At 34.2% G+C, this 22,619-nt stretch overlaps 1 protein-coding gene across 1 annotated transcript in view; it reads right to left on the bottom strand.

Annotated features, from left to right (window-relative positions):
• The window catches only part of CPNE8 (copine 8), a 204,262-nt gene that overhangs the window by 149,773 nt on the left and 31,870 nt on the right, over positions 1 to 22,619 (bottom strand). Inside the window, exon 4 of the mRNA XM_004441153.3 lies at positions 3,699 to 3,802. Within this exon, the coding sequence (XP_004441210.1) occupies positions 3,699 to 3,802 (104 nt within the window). The remainder of the gene's footprint in view (positions 1 to 3,698; positions 3,803 to 22,619) is intronic.

The raw sequence follows: 22,619 nt of genomic DNA, 5'->3' as shown, positions 1-22,619 counted from the left end.
GTTAAATAAAAAAGCTCCTAATAGCCATTTCTCAAACCTTCTGTAATACACAATTATTTAGATCATACACTTCAAAGTTTCTTTTTTATTGTTTTTTAGAATTTTGTAAAACCAATGGACAGATTAACTGAATAAAAAACAATTCTGAGGGCCAGCCCCAGTGGCGTAGTGGTTAAGATTGGTATGCTCTGCTTCAGCGGCCAGGGTTTGGCTCCTGGGCACCGACCTACCCCACTTGTCTGTTAGTGGCCATGCTGTGGTGGTGGCTCACATACAAAAAGAGGAAGATTGGCAGTGGATGTTAGCTCAGGGCAAATCTTCCTCAGTAAAAAAAGAAAAAAAAAATTCTGAAAACCATTTATATCTATTGGCCAATTTAGACTACTGTATTCTTCAGCATTGCTGTTCCCTCAGGGGGACATGTTCCTATAAATATGTTGGAGTGTTTGCGGTAGTTCTCTGGATGATGCAGGTTGAGATTACGGGTGATTTTATTGCCTACTTTACCCATTTTTTATTTTCCAAATTTTCTATAATGAACATTTTTTTCCAGGAATAACGCATTGGTAAGACAAAATTTAAAAACCAATCATAGGTATAGCAGATACACATAACTAGTAAACAATTACACTGTTTTCCATACTTATTTAGGTAGATACGCTGGAAAAATTACAATGTAAAAAAAAAATGAAAGAAAGCCTGCTCTCACAGGTTCAAAGTGTTATGTGAGATATTCTAATAAATGGGAAATCAAAAGAAATTAATTAAAGTGATATCAAAAATACTACATGAGCTAAGAGAATATACTTGTTGCCTTTTTTGATAATCTTCTCCAGGTATTGCTTTCTCTGGTCCTAACTGTTTGAATTTTTCAGAGATCATATAAAATTGAAATAACATTTGAATCAAATTTCTGAAATTAACCAAATACATTCAAAAGGTAAAATGAAACTTATTTAATTCAATTTTGCAATATGCTTTCACATTTCAAACATTACACAATTTCTGTGAGAATTACTATAATTTTTAGAAAAAAGGAAAGCTGAAGAAGTTAAAATATATCAATTTACCTACACTAATTTCTGTTACTTTATTTCTTCTTGTCACACTGAGATAAAATAATACAACATGCTCCCATTCCAATCAAACATAATTCCCTAGATATTCTTACTTTTGCTTACTTAGATAGATTAAATATATTCCATTATATTATTATATTCAATGTGAAGCAGAGTACTTCAAACGTATACTTTCATCAGTATTAGATAACCAAGGCAAAACTAGAAATACCCCGGTTTAGACATTACTTTTAATCTTCATAAAATTTTAGAAATTCAGGTTTTGTACCATTTAATTATAAACTATTTTAGGCCAAATTTGACTTTATTGGAGAGCTCATTTACTGGCTAACACTTGATTGCTATCAACCTCTTGAGAGCATCATTTCTTTTCTTTTCAGTCTACTTGTGCAATTCTATAATAGTTACAGTTATGAATATTAAGTGATAAATGATGAGCAGGACGTGGACTTAAGAAATCAGTACAAGGAGGGCCAAAATGTGGGAGAGCGAGTGAGTACAGTCACCTGGCAGCAGCTGCTCATGATGGTGACAAGGACTTGTTGGCAGACAGCAACCAAAAAACAGAGAAATGGTTCTAAAAGTCAGAGCTAACATATAGGCGAGGAGTTCAGAGAACTAACAAAGCATATAGGATCTCTAAGTTGGTCTCAAAGATTACAACCAAGCAATGAGTAGTCTTGTCCATAACCTTTCACCCTAAAATTTGACTCTGAGTAATTTACATTCTGAAAATGGAAGAAAAAAAATTTCAAAAAATTTGCATACCAGGATACTCACTGCAGGATTACATGTAATAGTAAAAACAGAACCAGGCAAAATGTCCCTCAGTAAATGTTTGGCTAAATAAATCACGGTTTTTTTGAACAATGAAAATTATGCAGACATTAAGATGAATGAGATATATATACATACACACACACACACACACACATATATATATATAGTGGCATAAAAAGATATCTAGAAAAATACACGTAACAGGAAAATACTTGAGATTTTCAAAATATCGAGATTCCCATATGCGTGCATATCTTTTAAAAAAAGATATGAAAGTATATACATTGAGTCATTTACAGTTTTGGTTGTGGTTTTTTGTTTTTTTTGGTATTAGGATAACAAGGAACTTTTACTTTTTAAATGCCTATATTATTTAAAGTTTATAATAAATATTTACTACTTCTAAATGAGAGAAAACAATACAGATGAACGAGAAAGGGAGGGAGAGAGAAATGGAAATAGAGAGAACAAAGACTCATGAAACGGTGGCTGGTTTTAGGATAAAGTTAAATCTGAAACTACAGGGAAAAAATTAAGAGGGTACCATGCTGGGGTGAGAAAGAAGGAAAATTCTTAAAAACAATTGCTATGAAAGCCCTGAACAATGGAGAATGAAATCATATCCTAAATAATTTATACGTTTGTTTTTAAATAACAACACTGTGCAATCGCCATGATAAATTTGATTTATTTATAGGAAATCATTACATTCCACTTGGTTTTTTTTCTCATGAGCCTCATTTTTATTATTTAGAAAGGGGTTTCAAGGAAATAAAAACCAAATGGGGCACAATCAATTGTATTTGATAAATATAATGAATACTTAGAACTCCTATCATTCTTAAAGTAAACGGCCTGGTATAAGATTCTCCTTTTTTAAACAGAAGCACTGCAGGCCATTTTACTGCAACACATTTTAGAGGAAAATGAGAAACACTATTAACAGTACAGAACTTTTTTTTTATATTAGGAGGCAAATGGTGACATTTTCAAATAATATATTGATAGCTTTTGTTATCAAAAAATATTTATAAATTGTGACAGCATGGTACACTTTATTGTTTTCAGCCATTTAAAATAAGACATTTGTCTTTTTAAATACTTGTGATGTTCACAAACTCTAATTATTTTGATATATTAAGCACATATTATAATATGTGGTATACTTTTCTCTCTCAATATATTTCCTTTTAACAATACTCAGATACGTCAACAATCACCACAGTTTACCTCTGTGGAACCAAAACTCAATAATTAATACCTTATAAGCAGACTGACTCTAGATTCTCTGTGGATAGGGAACTGAACTTAGCAATTATATTTTAATAGGCGTGATTCAGCATCAAAATAATAAGAATATTAAAAATATTAAAACTTCTGATTCTAGCATCCTGGGTCTTGGAAGTAGGAGGCCAGGAAGGGATCTAAGGAAGCCGTAGTTAGGCAGAGACCCATGTACTATAGAAAAAAGCAGCCGAGAGAAACTTACAAATCTGAGAGACATCAACCATGGGAGTAAATGAGATCACCTTTGAGTATATGCAGCACTTGTAAGAAACCCACTAAGGCATAAGACAGTTTGAAAGAATGTCCATATATACTGCCTTGCATTTCTACATGGTTAAATTATTCACTTATTTTTCAATAAGCATATAGCCGAAAACCTATAAAATGCAAAGCAGTGCTGGGACAGTACTCAGGCCACACTCTAAACAGAATTAATCTGTTTTCCTGCCAATATAATCTAGTATTCAGAGCAACCACAGGACCCAGCCTTATGTTATGAAAATTGCCTTTAAAAATCAATTTTTTAAAAATGCGAGTGTTACTAGAACTTACAAGTCAAAGCGAAGATTCTCTCTTTCTTCAAAAAAGTAGTCCAGAATAAATTTTCTTACAAAATCAGGATTTAAAGTATTATCAATTACTTCAGTTCTTCCAAACTGTTGAGAAAGAGAGACAGGGGTTAAAATCAGGCCTTGCATGGTTTACTTATTATAGTATAGTATTTAGCATTAATACAGTTCCTGGAAAACATAAGCAATAAATATCCAAATGACTTGACAAAATAAAGCCCTTCAGAAAAATTTTTAGAGATCAAATCATCCATCTTATTCACTCATAGAATTCAGAAAATGAGGGCTGAGTTCATTCAAATTTACCAGAAAAGCTGCTTCTGGAAATTCATATAAAAAGCCATAACACATCCTCTCCTCTTCTCCCCACTTGAAAGCCAAATCCCTTTCTAATCAAAAGAAGCTACTTATACATTAAATTTAAATTTATCACAAATATTTTTCCTAACCTAGTGTGTAACACTATCCCAAGCAACACATATTCTTACAATTGGAGGAGTCCAAGTATTCATAATCAAGCAGTCCTCTACACAAAACAGGTTATTAGCCATGTGTGGGGGAGAACTATCTTATAATCTATTATGCACTTCAATCATTTGGTTTTTGTTTTGTTTTGTTTATTTTTATTTTTATTTTTTTTGCTGAGGAAGATTCACCCTGAGCTAACATCTATTGCCAATCTTCCTCTTTTTTCTTGAGGAAGATTAGCCCTGAGCTAATATCTGTGCCCATCTTCCTCTATTTTGTATGTGGGTAGCTGCCACAGCATGGCTGATGAGTGGTGCAGGTCCATGCCTGGGATCCGAACCTGCGAACCTGGGCTGCCAAAGTGGAGTATGCCAAACTTAACCACTATGCCATGGGGCCAGCCCCTGGTTTTTGTTTTGTGTTATTTTCTTATGATATCTAAATAGCCAAAATGGGACCTACAATTCTTGCATGTTTTTAAGCTAGTGTATTGCACTTTTGCTTGGAAAAAATAAGTTCTTCCATCTTAAGGGAAGTGAAAACCAAGAAACAAAAGTCCACATCTAGTCCTCCCTCCTTTCAGTGTGAAGGAAGGTCATCAGACACTGCTTCCAAAGACAGAGCAGAAATATATACTTTCTATCTCTGTTTTGCATTTGGCTTACATTCTTCCCCTTCTACTGCCGTGGAATTCTAATGAGGGAATTTTAACCTTTACTTCTGACCAGCATTATGCATGCTGTCTTATCAGAGAACCAACTTTTTGTTAAAGTTTAAGGAAAAACTATCTTTTTAATAGGAATAAGAGAACTATGCTAATCCACTAAAAGGTGAAGGTCATAGTTCACATAAATTTTGATAATAAAACTATGGTACAAAATATTGATGACAAGGGATTTACTCTGCTACTGCTAAGTAATTATTCAAAAAAGAACTAACTTGCAGAGGCTTATACATTGAACAATGTTTTATATCATGGAACAACATCATGTAGACAAACCATAACCCAGGTAACTAATTCAACATTTCAAATATTGAACATTTACTTCAAACAATAATAAGAATTACAGCCACCATTTATGGAGTATTTAACTTTGCTCCAAGCACTTTTCACACATTACATTAAATCTTTACCATAACCCTGCAAGGTATGTATTACTAGTTCTACTTTATAGATGAGAAAATTGAGGCAGAGTGTTCCAACCTAGGTCCCTTTGGCTACGAGATCTACATTCTTTCTAGGACTCTCCTCTGTTACAGCATAGAACATGTTAGGCCCTGGGAAGATTGAAGATGAGCCTATTTATGGTTTCTGATTTTAAGGGAATGAGAATAAGAGCATGTACCAAATAACCACGGGCTGGCAGTGCCCATGCACCCAAAAAGAGCAGTGCAGAGGTCAAGGGGTACAAGTCTGAACCAGAGAGAGCATGGGCCCTCCCAGCCTTTCTACTGCCTAGAAGCACAATGGTTTCCAGACCAGAGCAGAGAGAACCAAACTGGCAAATACACAACACTCTCAAAGAGAAACTCAGCCACCACCCAAATCCCTCTTATGGATTTTACCGAAACCCACACTCAGAGGGAAGAAGCCAGAGTGAAATTCCCCAGGGTAAGGTCCACTGAGTTGCAAGCCAGCAATTCCTCAGTGCCTATGATTAAAACCTCCACAAGCCTGTTTCTTAGGGAACACTGGCTTTTCAGCAATATGGGTGGCTGAGTACACTTCACTACCTCAAGTGAAGATTAATATGTAGCTATTAAAATTTTAGCTAATCATTTATAAATCATGAACATCTACTACAATATGCCTTCCGACACACAGCCCTGAAATTGCTTTTGACGATATCACCAGTGACCCTCGTATTGCTAAATTCAGTGGTCAATTTTTTGGCCCTCATCACACCAGACTGTTCAGCAGCATTTGACACAGCTGTCCACTCCTTCCTTTCTGAAGCAGTCTTCTCTGGCTTTTTGACACCACACTCCCGTTTCCTTCTTCTTCTGAGATTCTCAGACATGCAGTCTCTCATTGTCAGAGCACAGTTTTGGCCCTCTTCATGTATCTGTCTTCACTCTTCTATTAGGTTATTTTATCTATTCCTTTGGCTTCAAATCTCATCTACAGGATGATAACTTCCAAATGTACACATCAGCCCAGATTCGCCTGAGTATAGACTCGTGCTTGCCACTGTCATCTCTGCTTACTCTTGTTCCCCCTCCAATCATCCTCCATATAACATCCAGAGTAATTTTTTGAAAAACATAAACATGGTCATGCAATTTCACCACCCTCAAAGTCTTTAATGACTTCCCATAGTACTTCAAATAAAATCTCTTTTCTTTGGTCTACAGGACCTGGCCCCTGTTTACCTCCTGAACTTCATCACGGGCTAGTATCCCCTGTTTCTGTCTGCTCCTGCCAGCTGGCCTTCCTTAGATTCCTTTACACCTCAAACCCTTCCCATCTTATGGCCTTCGCACCTGCTATTTCTTCTTCCTGGAACACTCTTAACCCCACTCTTGCATGGCTAACGTTTTTTCATCCTTTAAGCCTCTGCTTACATGTCAGCATTCTGGCTCTAAACACCCAATCTAAAGTTGGTCCCCTACCCCTAAAATTATTCTCCTTCATAGCACCCGGTTTTCTTTCCTTCATAAAACTTATATTTTGGTATTATACTTTTATTTGTTTGTTTTATATTTTCCTCACTAGACAATAAGCTCCATGAAGGCACAGGACATACAGATCTATTGATTTACACCTGTACAAAACTGAACAAATGTTAACTTAAGGAGATCTGCAATATATTGTTCAGAGAAAAAAATCAAGGATAATGTACAGTAGAATATCAAGTTTGATTAAAATATGTTTATATATATATACAGATAAAAATAGAAGAAAGTATACCATAATATAGCAATTATCTTCTAATTGTTATTTTTTCATTATGTATTTCTGGGTTTTCCTAATTTCTTGCAATAAGTATATTTTACTTTTAAAATCAGAAACATAACACTTTTCAGCAGTGTTCCTGTTTTTTAATTCATTCTATTATGAAAAGTGAAAACTGGCAATAATAAGAAATCCACAGATATATTATGACTAGTTCAGCTCATGGGAAATATGTTGGTTCTTTCCCAGAGGCTGGAATATATTAGCTATCAACCAAGTGATTAATCTTTTTGACATGAAATGAAATTTAAGTCTTAGCTAATGCCTTATACTACTAAATAAAAAATTTCTAATTCCTTGGAAAATGTACAGTTGCATATAATTCTATGCAGATCAGAGAAGATTAGAATTTTGAAGAAAGACAATTATTAATAATATTTGTTGATGGTATACACCCAGAAACAGCTACATTTGAAAGAATTGTAACTTGTACCCTAAAAAACCTTTTTCTGAATATCAACAATCCTGAATTGTCGGAAGTTCCTACAAACCTGATTACAATAATTCCCAGCACAATGAACATATCCAAATATGTGGACAGTCAAGCACTTTCACATAATTATACAGTGTTAAGTTTCATCATCTCATAATTAGAAAAATATAGAAAAATGTTCTTTTATTCACCAAATGTGAAAGTTTTCAGTCATTTGAAAAACAGTATGTGAACTGTTAATTTTGCTAGAACATAAAACATTGTTTCTTGTAAAACTTTAAGCGAAAAATAGAAAACAATTCACAATTAAGTCGTTGAAAGTTTTCCTTTGTTTTATGCTTGAGCTAATCGGATAAGTACCTACTTTTCCTATTTAGGAACAAATCTTGCAGAAAATGATAGAATGGAAATACTCCTGATTTCTGAATCAACTAATTGTTAAACCACTTCAGAGGAGTAGTACTGGAAAGAAATTCATCTATTTATGGCACCAGGGAAATGAACTCTGTTTTGAGAAAAATGTTCATAAAGGTTTACTATATTGTGAAGACCCAGAACAACCACTCAGTCTCATATTCATTTGTCAACTCAAGTGAAAGTGATGGAGGGAAAAGGTCATTTGGACTAGCGCATATCTTTATTTCAGTTATTATACTAGAATTAAATCTTAGTAGCAGTGATATACAGAGGACAGTCTCCAGAGGTTAGACAAAAAGACTATGTAAACTGAGGAGTGCAGACAGAATATTAAGATAAATTCAATTTAAAAAAACCTCAGTTTAGGTTTTCCTGATACATACCCAACCTGCATAAAGGATACCAAGCACAAGTGCACCCATGGGTGCACACACGCACAACACCAAAAGTGAAGACTTACATTCTTACACACTCCCTCTCAGGAGTTAGAACCGGTTTACCAGAGAATCCTTGGACCTTTTCCTCTGAGGAAAAGAGATATAGTTCTGGCATGTAACTCACTATCCAAGACATTTTTTAACAAATCAATGATCTGTAATTCACTTAATTATAAGAAGACAAATAAAAAATCTGAAGGCTTTATCTAGATCTTACATTAGTATAGACCAATGAGATGTAGCCATAGATACAGATATACATGTACATACGAACAAACAGAAAGAGAAATAAAATGACTTCCTTCTAATATTCTTGGTTAAGACAATATTTCACATAAGGGACTTTCTTTCGCTTTTTAGGATCTTCTATTTTTAGGAATGAATCTAAATCATTAACCAGCAAAAAAAGGACACTTTGATCACATCTCTATAATTGTCACACATAAAATATAGACAGGACTACAGTCCATCAATTTTTTAAATTATAGTATTTTAAAACCTTAGATAAAATATTTTATATTAAATCATACTTTAAAAAATAATATTTTAAGGAACTGCTTTTACCATGTCATTGCTTGCTCTTAATTCTGTGATCAGTGACATGTTTTACCATCTAAAGAGAAAAAAATTGGACTTTATTTATCCAGGATGTCCTTACTGGAGATTATGGGTTAATTTTATCCCATATCAGTTAGATTTTCACTTATACGAGACAAAATATTTTTTAAATGAATTGGGCAGATTATTATTTTACTCTACCCAATTACTTCTAATTAGATTATTTTATTTAGATGATTATCTAAATTCAATTGAAAATAAACTTGAAAAATGTATTCACACCAACCCTGAAGTTTTTGAATATTTAAAAGCAGTTCTACTCACAAATGCACAATAAATGTTGTTGACTGACATTCATCAAAAAGTAGGCAACAATGAATTTCACATACTGAAAACTAACTTTTGATCAATTATCTTTAAAATCCTCCAAATCAATAATTCCTAGATTTTTGTTTTAGAATTATTAAATTCTATTACTGTCTTTCTTAAGATTTTGCAACACTCTTTCTCTCCTTCCTGAAATTATTGTATAAGATAGAACTTTAGGCACAGTTTCAGCACTGAGATTCTTAAATTCTCAATGCTTAATTTGTAAGTTTTATTCATTTTAACTTTTTGTTGAGAATTTTGCAGGAAAATAGAAACATCACAAAGCTGTCTGAGAATTATTTTCATTCAAAGCGGTCAGAACAAACTTTTAGTTCTGCCAATGGCAAATTAGGTTGTTTCAGACCAACTCTTCCACTGAGAATAACTAGAAAAGTGAAACAAAATATTAAAATAATCTTTATGAAGGCACCAAAGAGCTAACAAATAGGTTTTTGTGGAACCAAAAACCTAGAGTAAAGAGGAGCCCTGTAAGGTCCTGTATTTGATAAAGGGAAGCCAAACTGAGCAAAGACTTCCACAGTCTCATCAAGCTGGGGGAGACAACAAAGTTTTAGAAAATTCACAAAAGCAGTGTATATATGTTCATTCTATATTTCTTTCTACTTGTCAATATGTTTAAAAAAATTTTTTTAAAAAGAAGGATTAAAAAAATAAGGCAGCAAAGGTTTTGGATTGGGGCCCCCCAAAGCTAAAACTTCCCCAGAAGCAAAAACAAACCCACCCTGGAGAAATATAAAATCATCTAAAACCTCAAGTTAGCTCTAATTTTTTCTATAGAATATTCAGCAGTTATTACCAGGCATGAGGATGTCCGCCTCCAGCTCTAACGGAGTCACTTGTAATAAACCAACACTCCTGCTGAGAACCAGAAAAAGTAGATAATATACAAAAATTGATTGTCTGATATTATTGTAGAGATGCAAAAGCAGCCAAGAGTTGAAGGGCCCAATGCTGCAGAGAAGGAAAGTTAATTAATGTGAGCACAATTTTTGCTTGAAACAAACAGTGACAAAGAAAGAGAAAGTCCAGATAAAAATGGAGAGAGAAGCAAAGCCAGGAAGTCTCAGCAACAATTAGCCATGGTTTTGAAGATTATATAAGTGAATAGGAGAGCTTTGTGAAGTTAGAAAAGCTATCTGAACTCAGATTCCTTTTAAATTTCAGGAAGACTAAAGATATCAAGGTCTAATTACATTCCAAGTTACTATTAAAAAAAGAACATTTCCAAGGTGCTGGCCCCATGGCCTAGTGATTAAGTTCAGCGTACTGTGCTTCGGCGGCCGGGTATTCACGGGTTCAGATCCTGGGCATGGACCCACACCACTCATCAGCCACATTGTGGGGGCAACCCATATACAAAATAGAGGAAGACTGGCACAGATGTTAGCTCAGGGCAAGTCTTCCTCATGAAAAAAAAAAAAAAATTTCCTACAGGAAATGAGAGCATGCCAAAAGATAAACTCAAAAATCAGATCAAAACTGTAATGCAGAATTTCACATGGAGCTAAACACATAAAGAAAATTATAGAAGACATGAAAGAATAGTATAAATCAGAATTAGAAACACTGAGAAAGGAGGTGAGAGAAACAAGGAAGAAATAGAGGTAAAATGAAACATTTTAGAAATGAAAGAAAGTAGTAAAGACACAAGAGTAAATAAACACAATAGACAATGCCTTAATTGGAAAGAAAGGTTTTTGTTTTTAAGAATCAAAAAGGATAGAAAGAGTTGAGAGAAGGTAGCAAATTTTGAATACAGGCAAAGTGGATCCAACATATGATAATAGAAGTCCATGAAGAAAATCAAAGCAAAGAACAGACAAATATTAAAAATTACAATTCATTAGCACATGACTTAAAGAAAAATAAAATTAGATTCTCATCAGACTTTCTGACAGAAATGCTTTATGACAGAAGAAAATGGAATAATATATTTAATATACTCAAGAAAAGAAAATGTGATCAAAAGATTTTATATTCTTCCTGTTTAAAAGGCGTAAATTATTATCAACATACAAGACCCAGGGGAATATTGTTCCCATGAGCTTTTCTAAAGAATCTACTAGAGATTGAGCTTTAGATAACCAAAATTACTAGAGAAACATTGACATGTGGAACAGTGGTGAGAACTACTTACAGAACTAAGACTAAATTAAGGATAAAAGAGAGAAAATAAAGTATGCAATGGCAATATGGTCTCATAATGCTGATATAGGACAATATTATTTCAAGTAACAAGTGAAAATTCCCAGTGATCTAGGCACTAAGCATCAATGATTACTAACACCAAACAAGAGTGAAAACAAGACACCATTTGCCTCCTAGTTCACACCGCCGCCAATAGGTTTACTAAATGAACTGAACCTGTGTGTGATCAACCTTCTGATTCAATCTGTCAAATTGAAGAAATACAAAGAACAGAAAAACACAATGAATCGCATCATAAGCACATAGTCAGTAAGATCCCAGCTGTGGAACTGTAAGTCAGATGGTCTAGACACTCTAAGAGATAAGTTGTAAGAAAAACAAAGAGATGGAGAGAAAACTGTAGATTAAAACAGACAGAAAATACATACCAATTCTTTTTTTAAATGAGCAAGACTAAACTATAATGTTGAGAGATGCACACTTGGATGATAAAACTGTAAATAAACTCACACACACACATAAGTCATTACTCTTTGAAAATAGAGAGTGCTTGATTAGGAGGGGCACATAGAAGGACTTTTTGGGGTGGCTGTCAAAGTTCTATTTCTTGACCTTGCTAATGGTTACAAAGATGTTTGCCTTATAATAATTCACTATGTTTTTCATTTTTTGTACTGTTTTCTCTATTTTTTACAATAAACAAAAGAGAAAAATAAATGCAAAATAAAAGACTTTCCCCTCTAAAAATAATTGAGACAATTCATTGACAGCATAACTGCAAAACTGCACAAACAGAAATTTTACAGAGATTTCTTTATAAAGAATAAAAATGATCCTTGAAGGAAACATACAAATGCATGAAAAAACAAAGAGCACATGATAGGAAACATATGGAAAATATAAAAGACTATTGATGATATAAAACAACAATAAAATTTCTTGCATGTTTACATTGTATGCAAAATTAACATCACAGGGGCCAGCCCTGAGGCATAGTGGTTAAGTTTGGCATGCTCCGCTTCGGCGGCCTGGGTTCTCAGGTTTAGATCCCAGGCATAGACCTACATCACTCGTCAGCCATGCTGTGGCAGCGACCCACCTACAAAATAGAGGAAGATTGGTACAGATGTTAGCCCAGGGCTAATCCTCCTCAAGTGAAAAAAGAGGAGGATTGGCAGCAGATGTTAGCTCAGGGTGAATCTTCCTCAGCAAAAAAAAAATTAACATCATAAAAATGGCACCAAAGATGGGAGTGGAGATAGATAAGGAGTTAAAATGTTTGAAGGACCAAGTATTTTCTGGGAAGTTGTAACAAAACTAATTTGCATCAGATTCTAAAATATCAAGACTATATGCTGAAATCTTTAGAGTAACTAATAAAAGAATAGTAAAAGAAAGTAAAACTAACAAGCTAACATTGTGAAAAATGTATATATTTAGTCAAATCCAAAGAAGGAAAAAAAGGAGAGATAAAGAATTTAAAATATGTGAATAAAATAAAAAGAAATAGTAAAATGGTAAATTTAAACCCAAACATATTGGTAATGACATTAGTTGTAAATGATCTAAACAGTCCAAATAAAAGACAGAGATTATAAATGTAGATTTATTTTTAAGCCCAATTATCTGCTACTTAAAGAGATACACCTTACATATAAAAACACAGGAAAGTTAAAAGTAAATCCATGAGAAAAGATAAACCATACAAACATCAAACAAAAGAAAGATAGTTTATTCAAATATCATGCAAAGTAGAATTTAAGGCAAGAAACATTACTAGAGAATAAAGCCCTGAAGTGAGGAACTGCTAAAGAAATGACAGGGGCACTTTTAAAGGAAACAGAAGCCAGCTTGAAGGTGCTCCCATTGGGCAAATTTGGGACAATTTGAGCACCAAAATAAATGATAGTAACATATGAAAATCCATCAAATAAAAGAGGAAATCATGAGTCCACATTTATAAAATAAATGAATAAATTAAAAGTTTAATGAGGAAGAAGTTTAACGCTCTCAAAGTATCTCCCCGTATATTCATTAACTACCTTCCCAACATAACTCCCAGAGTCCCTTCGCAAAATCAATATTAACTACAAAAAGGAAAAAGTAACTTTTTTGCTGGAGAAGGCTAGCAAACACCAATTTCAAGTGATCAAAGTTAACCTAACCAGAAATAAGGCAAATCAAAATCTGTACCACCAGACAGGATATAATGAGAAGAGCACAGTATCACTTTTGTGATATTCTATCCAAAGTTGCATCATGACGGGGAAAAAAATATCACATAAAGTCAAAATGAGAGAAATTGTACAAAGTAGTTGGCATTCCAACTGGCCCTGATGGTCTAGCAGTCAAGATTCAGTGCTCTCACCACTGCAGCCCAGGTTCCTGGTCAGAGAACCACACCACCCATCTATAGGTTGTCATGCTGTGGTGATCGCATGTTGCTGTGATGCTGAAAGCTATGCCACTGGTATTTCAAATACCAGCAAGGTCACCTACGGTGGACAGGTTTCAGTGAAGCTTCTAGACTAAGACAGAGTAGGAAGAAGGACCTGGCCACACAATTCCAAAAAGTGGCCATGAAAACTCTTATGAATATCAGTGGAGCATGGCCTGATATAGCACTGGAAGATGAGGGGACGGCGCAAAAAGAGCCGGCAGGGTTCTTCACTGCTGTACACAGAGTCACTAGGAGTTGGAATCAACTGGACAGCACTAACAACAAAGCTGGCATTCCATCTTCAAACGTGTCAAAGTAATCAATTTAAAAAAAGACTGAGAAACTACTCAAGATCAAAAGAGACCAAAAAAAAAAAAAAAAAAAACAGGTAAATGCAATAGGTAATTCTGAATGGGATCCATTTCCTAGAAGATATTATGGAGGGTCCGGCCTGGTGGCGTAGTGGTTAAGTTCACGTGTTCTGCTTTAGCAGCCTGGGCTTCGCAGGTTTGGATCCGGGTGCGGACCCACACAATGCTTATCAAGCCATGCTGTGGCAGGCATCCCACACATAATGTAGAGGAAGATGGGGATGGATGTTAGCCCAGGGCCAACCTTCCTCAGCAACAAAATAAGAGGATTGGCCACAGCTGTTAGCTCAGGACTAATCTTCCTCACCGGAAAAAAAAACAAAAAAAGATACTATTGGGACAATTGGTGAAACTTCAATGGGGTTTTAGGATTAGATGGCAGAAATATGTCAGTGTTAGTTCCCTGATTCTGATTATTAGATTATGTTATGTAGGAGAATGTCCTTTATACAATAAAGTATTCAAGCACTATAAGCATCACATTGGCAACTTATTCTCAAATAGTTCAAAGGGAAAAAATTGTTTGCAAACTATATTTGCAACTTTTCTATGTTTGAGATAGTTTCAAAATTATAAAAAAACACTTTGAATCTGAAAGCTAATAAAAGTCTAACATATCAAAACTTGCTGGATATAGTGAAAACTTCTTTAAAGGGAAATTTATAGCCTAAAATGCATAATTAGAAAAGAAAAATAACTGAAGATAAATGTTAAATTCTCTACCTCAAGAACTTAGAGCAGCAAATTAAATTTTTTTAAAAAGTAGGAAAAAATAAAGATAATTGCGCTAATCAATGAAATTTTTAAAAATTAAATAGAGATAACCAACAAAGGCAAAAGTTGATTCTTTGAAAAGACTAATAAACTTGATAAATTTCTACCAAGATGGATCAAGGGTAAAAAACAGTGAAAATACAAATAATCAATATCAGAAAGCAAAAAGGGGAGCATTATTTTAGATCCTACAGAAATTAAACATATCTTAAGAGTATATTATAAGCAACTTTATGCCAATAAATTTGAGAATTTGGTTGAAATGGACAAATTCCTGGAAAAACAGCATATAAAATTGACAGAAGAGGAAACTAAAATCCAAAGTAGACATATATGTAAGAAAGAAATAGAATCTGAAATTAAAACATTCCACAAAGAAATAGCCAGGCTCAGAACACTTTAGCAGCAAATTCTTCCAAACATTTATCTAAGACATAACATTAATCTTTCACATATTCTTCCAGAGTATAGAAAAAGAGGAAATACTTTCAAACACTTTTAATGGGGTCTGCCTAATCTTAACAACAAGTTTATGCCAAGGAAGAAAATTTATAGGTCAAGATCACTCATAACATAACGCAAAATTCTAATAAATATCAGCAAAGCATAGCAAGCAATATATTATAATGATAATAGATCAAGAATCAGTTGGATTATTCCAGAACTATATTTATTTTAATACTGAAAATCAAGCATGTAATTCACCTCATTAACAAAATAAAGAAAAATCATATAATCATCTCACAGATGCAAATATATGAAAACTTTACCCCTAGGATCAGGAACAAGACAAGGACACCTCCTATCAACACTTTCATGCAACACTGTATGAGAGGTACTTGTCAGTACAATAAATACTATGATTAGAAAGAAAAAATTAAAATTCATTATGTGCAAATCACTCTAGTTCACGAAGGAAAATTTTTTTAATCCACAAACTATCATTAGTAAATAAACTGAGCAAGGTCACTTCAGAGTTATTATCCAAAAAATCAAGAGATATTTTATAAGCCACAATAATAAATAGAAATGAAAAATGAGTTACACTGGCATCAAAAATATATCGTATCACTAGGGGTAAATCCTATTCAAGTTGTACAAGACACCTACATAGAAAACTATAAAATATTATTCAGAGAAACTAAAGAAAACATAAATAGAGAAGTATCCATATTCACAGATTATAAGGCATACTATTTCACATATTTCAATTCTTTCACATTGATCTACAGCTTCAATGCAATCTCAAATCTCATAGGGTGTGTGTATAAATTAAGAAATTCTAAGATTTCTCTGGAGATGTAAAAAGCTAAGAATAGCCTAGAACACGGTTCAGAAAACTACAGCCCATGAGCCAAATCTGGCCTGCCACCTGTTGTATAAATTAAGGTTCATTGGGGCATAGCCATAATCAACCATTCATATATTGTCTACGGATGCTTTCATGCTACAATGGCTGCAGAGACCACAGGGACCGCCGAGCCTAAAATATTTATCCCTGACCCCTATTGACACCTGGTCCTTTACAGAAAAAAAATTGCTGACTCCTGGCCTAGAAAATCTTGAAGAAAAAGAAAAAACTACAAAGTGCACACAACCAGTTATTAAGACAGAGCAGTGTAACACAACGGAACCCTCAACAAGGCCCTCACATATAAAGTAATTTCATTTACGGCCAAGGAGATATGATTGTACAGAAAAGAATGAAAATCTCTTCAATAAATGCTCCTAGGTCAAGTAGATACCATTTGGAATCAAAGCAAATTTTCCCTCAAGCCAAACACAAAAATTAACCCCAGAGGAATTATAGATCTAAATATGAAAGTTAAAACAATAAAACTTCTTGAAATATAACATTGGGAACACCATCATGGCCTTCAGATAAGAAAGATTCCTTAAACAGAACAAAAGCACAGATCATAAATAAATAAATTGCTATGCTGACCTAAATTAAAAACGGGAACTTCTGTTCACCAAAATATACGGTTCAGAAAATATATGGTTCAGAAAGTAAAAAGCCATGCTCCAAAAGAGGAGAAGATATTTGCAAGACATATCAATAACAAAAATTCCTATCCTGAAGATATAAATAACTCCTAAAAATCAGTCAGAAAATAAGCAGACCACCTGAACATACACTTCATAAGAGGACAGTCAAATGGCCAAGAGGCCTACCAAAGGGTGCTCACCCACATTACTCATCCGGAAGTTAAAATGAAAACAAGATATCTTTACACTAACCAGAATGGAAATATTAAAAAGACTGATAATACAAAGCACTGGCAAGGATGAACTGCAATGAGAATGACAGATGGAAAATTCTGGAAAACAATTTGGCAGTATCTACTGAAGATGAAAATATGCATACCCGTTGGCTCAGAAATTTTACTCCTATATGTACAGACAACAATAATACATAAATATAAGGTCTAAAAGACATGTACAAGAATGTTCTAATCAGTTAATCACAACATTCAACAACTGGATACAAACCAAAAGTCCATCCAGAGTAGAATGGACAAATAAATTGGGGTATATTCATAAAATAGAAAACCATACAGCAACGAATATGAACAAACTATTGCCATGTGCATGGATAGATTCCACAAGCATAATTCTGAGTGAAAGAAACTAGACACAAATAAATAAATACTATATAACTCTATATACGGCTAAAAATAGGCAAAATTATTCTATAGTGCTAGAAGTCAGGTTGGTGATTTAACTTGGGAGGAGGGAAGGGCACAGTCAGAATTCCTGGATGCTAGTAATGTTCTATTTCTTGATCTGGGTGGTGGTTACACGGATGTGTTCACATCTAACAAATTCATTGTGCTGTGTGATTCATACACTTTGTTTGGGTGTGTTTTATTTCAATAAAAAGGTATGTATTAAAAACAGAACAGGAATACAGCCATAAAAAAGAAGCAAATTATGCCATTTGAGACAATATGAATGAATCTTGAAGGCATTAAGCAAGTGAAATAAGTCAGACAGAGAAAGACAAATACTGTATGATCTCACTTATATGTGGAATCTGAAAAAAACAAACTCAAAGAAACAGAACAGATTGGTGGTTGCGAGGGGCAGGAAGTGGGAGAAATGGGTGAAGGTGATCAAAGGGTAAAAACTTCCAGTTATAAGATAAAGATAAATAAGCTCTTTATCTTATATGTAATGTATGGTATAGTGACTACAGTTGGCAATACCATATTGTATATTTGAATAGATTTTAAAAGTTCTCACTACAAGGAAAATTATATATACATATATATAATAAATACATATATCCATATACAAATAAAACTATGTAAGGTGATGGGTGTGTTCACTAGCCTTATTGTGGTAATCATTTTGCAACAAATACATATATCAAAACATGACGTTGTACACTTTAAACTTACACAATCTTATATGTCAATTATATCTCAATAAAGCTGGAAAAAATAAAATAAATGAAAACAGAATAGCACAAAATAATTCGAGACCAAAATTATTCTGGACTTGTTTCTCAACTAAGAGTCAGCAAAGTTCTGTTGAAAGTGTGATTCTTGTTCAATCAGTCACAAAACATTGACAGAGCTAATAGACTTCAACTTAGCCTGATAAACTATGGGCAACTTATATTAAGCCACGGCTTCTGGGGCCGGCCCGGTGGCTTAGTGGTTAAGTGTGCGTGCTCCACTGCTGGCAGCCCAGGTTTGGATCCCGGGCGCGCACCGACGCACTGCCTCTCTGGCCATGCTGAGGCTGCGTCCCACATACAGCAACTAGAAGGATGTGCAACTATGACATGCAACTGTCTACTGGGGCTTTGGGGAAGAAAAAAAAAAAAAAAAGAGGATGATTGGCAATAGATGTTAGCTCAGAGCCGGTCTTCCTCAGAAAAAAGAGGAGGATTAGCATGGATGTTAGCTCAGGGCTGATCTCCCTCACAAAATACATAAATAAATAAATAAGTCACAGCTTCTAATTATCTATGACCAGGAATATTTGTAAAACTATCTTATGTCCTTTTCTAAATAGAAAAATTTTAAGGCCAATCTGCAGTTCTTTTTCCAAAACTGGTATGGCTGACATTGGCAATCCAAACGAACGTACACAGTATTTTCTTTAGGGACACACAACATATTTTTGCTAAAACAGCAATGCCTTAAGACTGACTATACACTCCAGAGATTACATTGGTTTTACAAAGTTCCTTCAACCACATGCCACACAACTGTTCGTCAAATGTCTTCTGTTACAATCCCTGCAGTCAAGCACAGTGGAGAAGTTGTGATAGATATAGTGAGGATCCTTCAAATATCTACTAGAGGAATACAGTCTCTATAGATTGAATTCTCAGCAGTATATTGTAATTAAAATCTTTTTTTAAAGAAAAGAAAAGAAAACCAAATCAAACAAAAATGTTCAGGTGCTCTGCAGCATGAATCCAATAGTGAAGACTGTGTTAATGCCACACAACACCCTCAATGGTTCAGCAACAATGATTGCCTAAAGACTGTGGGGAGCTTCCTCTGTCCTGTAACAATAACTTTAGATGTTCCACTCTAATATTTCTATAGAACAAAAAGCAGAGAATGAAATGAGTATCCCCTAAGCTTTAAGAGGAGAAAATAGCATGTTTTCAATGGATGCTATAATTCAAATTCCAAAATATGTAAAGTTACAATAAAGAGCAGCAGAATAAGCAGTGAGCTCTCATAACTAGTTAGCATGGCACACAAATGTTCTTGTATGAAAAATGTGACCTTTGTACCAAATGATCTAAAGGGAGTCTCCTAACTCATAAATTCCGAAACCGTGACAGTTAAATGTGTGCCTGTACTTGAGGGTATCCTCAAATTTATCCTTTCAACGAATAATAATTGAGCACCTTCTAAGAACAAAGCCCTGTCCTAAATGCTGTGGTGTGGGAGCTTGACCTGTAAGGAGCACTGAGTTAGGAAGTGAAGCTAAGACATATAAGAAAATAAGTTCACAAAAAAGTCCTTAATGTTTGTTGAATGATATAAAGTAGAAGGTAACACGGACCATAAGAAAGATACAGAAATTATGGGATTCTAAAGGTGCAAGGAGGAAATTCTAGTTGTGAAGTTTAGACAAGACTAGCAGGTAAAGTAACATTTAAACTGAGCTATGAAGAATTCTCTCATCCTTTCTGAATATGTGTGTGTTTATATATTATACATATATTATTCAGTATGGAGATGAATAAATGTTAAAATAGCTCAATGTCAATGGAATGGTACAGAAGCAGAGACAATGTCAAACTATAGTAATCAGCATTTGGTGGTAGATTTGCCTCCAAACTAAATCACTGTGGGTTATAACAACTTCAGCTCGCTTTCTTTCGTCACATACTAAGGGAATCTGGAACCAACTCTATAATTATAAATGTTTAAAAGTAATCCATAAAATAGATTACCTATGGATAACTAAAATATAACTCAAAGAAGTTAATTGCAACATTTTCAGAACATCTCAAAGTCAACTGTTCATCCTTAGGGATGTTACTTTGCTATTTCCACTTGCCACTAAGAGGTTTACATATTTTCATAATTCATGCCACTTCAGTATCATTTCTAGCTCCAAAATTATTATGCACTGAAATATCATTTTAGTTTTAAAAGATCAATTACTTCAAGAGCTTTTGATAATTCACAATCATTAGATAGAATTTATTGAAGCTATGCAGGTAATTCTAATAGAGTCAGATATAAATTTAAAATTGTATATTTCAACTACAGATTGATTTTAAATAAATTTTTCTATCCCTTTATTTGGAGCATTTGTTTCAAAATATTTTAAGATCTCTCTTTTTTTATTCCTCTTTACTATCTAAAAGTAATTCATCCCAGAACATAAAATTATGTGGCTAGTTACTACATGCTTTTGCAGAGTACATCTAAATTCAAATACAAACACAACCACTATGTCACTGATACAGTGTTGATACCTAAATTAGTAAATTGACTGTACAGACACACTGAAGTTGCTGGTAAAATTCTCCAACTATATGCATGCTCCTTGAGGTAGAAATATGTCTATTTTAAAATTTTGTCTACCACTGTAGTTACGTAATAGTCACCCAATAAATAAGTCAAATTAATAAATGGGTAGATATATTTAAAATTATTAATAAGGTATCTATAATATTGTTTTACTTATCTGATTCCAAATATCCTGAGATTAATTATCAGAGTGGTTTTTGCTATTCCTTATAAAATAATGTTCAATACTTAAAAGATAATTGGAAGAATTGATAAAATGACTAGAAAACTCTTTTGAACGCGATAGCATCGTAAATAACAGACTTGCAAGGAAATTAGAGCTAATCCAGCCCAAATTCTTTCCTGATGAATCAGTCTAGCCCTTGTTTATAAATTCCAGTAACAGGATATCTGCTACACTTCCAGCATACAGGTCTAGGAAACCCATTCTGCTGTGAGCTACTCTAACTGCTAAAAAGGTCTTCCTCACAATGGATTAAATAATGCCTCTTTGTCTCTCTATCCTTTGGGCCAAATTTTTTGCTTCCTCCTTTTTTGTCTCAACTTCAAGTAAGTGTACCCCCATTTCTAAGTGAAAATACTTTAAGAGTTTAAAGACAATTATTATGACTATGCAGAGTCTTTGCATTTTTCAGATTAAACATTCCTTTACTCACATGGCATAGCTTCTATGCCTTTCTTCAAGATGGCAGCCCACCTCAAAAATATACTTGGCATTTTGATGGTCTCAAATTGAAAAGCAACCCTCCGGATTTGCTCCCACCAGAGCAAGATACAACAGTATTTGATTGAATCACACAAAATTGCCAACACTCAACCATTTCTGACCTACAAAAATGACAATTACATATAGTTCAACATAATAGCATTATCTTCCCTGATGTAAGCACTGCACATCCATCAAGGCATCCTCAGATTGCATTAGCTTTTTAGCAGCTGTGTAACACCACAGCTTCATATTAGGTTTGGGGCCACGTAAATCCCATAGGTCATTTTCCCATCAACTCCTGGGCTTATGCAAGGAATATTACAGAATTTTATAATGTAGGAATTTACTTACCTGCCACCTACTAGTTTTGATATCCTTAGAAAAGTTTTTTGATCTCTTAGAATCCCAATGCATCCTTAATCATATAGTGCTTACTATGGGCCAGACACTGTTATCCGTGGTTCACATGTAATCCTCACAGCAACCATGTGAGCTAGAATCATTATCATCATTCCCCACATTACAGATAAAGAAACAGAGACACTGAGAATCAAGTGTATTCCCTTACCCACTACATCATACTGGCTCTCAAAATAAGGAAACTGTTTTTCTCAAATGGTTTTGTGGGGATTTAATAATATATATAGCGTGTTTCATTTGTTTACCCCTTCTTTTATCCAGAAAGTTTAATTGGCTGCTAAATATAAGGGATTTTAGCCCCAAAATCCTTGTCTCTTGCATCTGGCATTTCCTTTCTATTCTTCCAGACCATTCTCTAGTTCTTAA

This window comes from Ceratotherium simum, chromosome 17, assembly GCF_057802395.1.
Source record: "Ceratotherium simum simum isolate JZ-2026a chromosome 17, ASM5780239v1, whole genome shotgun sequence".
Taxonomy (NCBI): domain Eukaryota; kingdom Metazoa; phylum Chordata; class Mammalia; order Perissodactyla; family Rhinocerotidae; genus Ceratotherium; species Ceratotherium simum.
The sequence above is the reverse complement of the archived record's forward strand: the minus strand, read 5'-3'. Positions and strand labels throughout refer to the sequence as shown.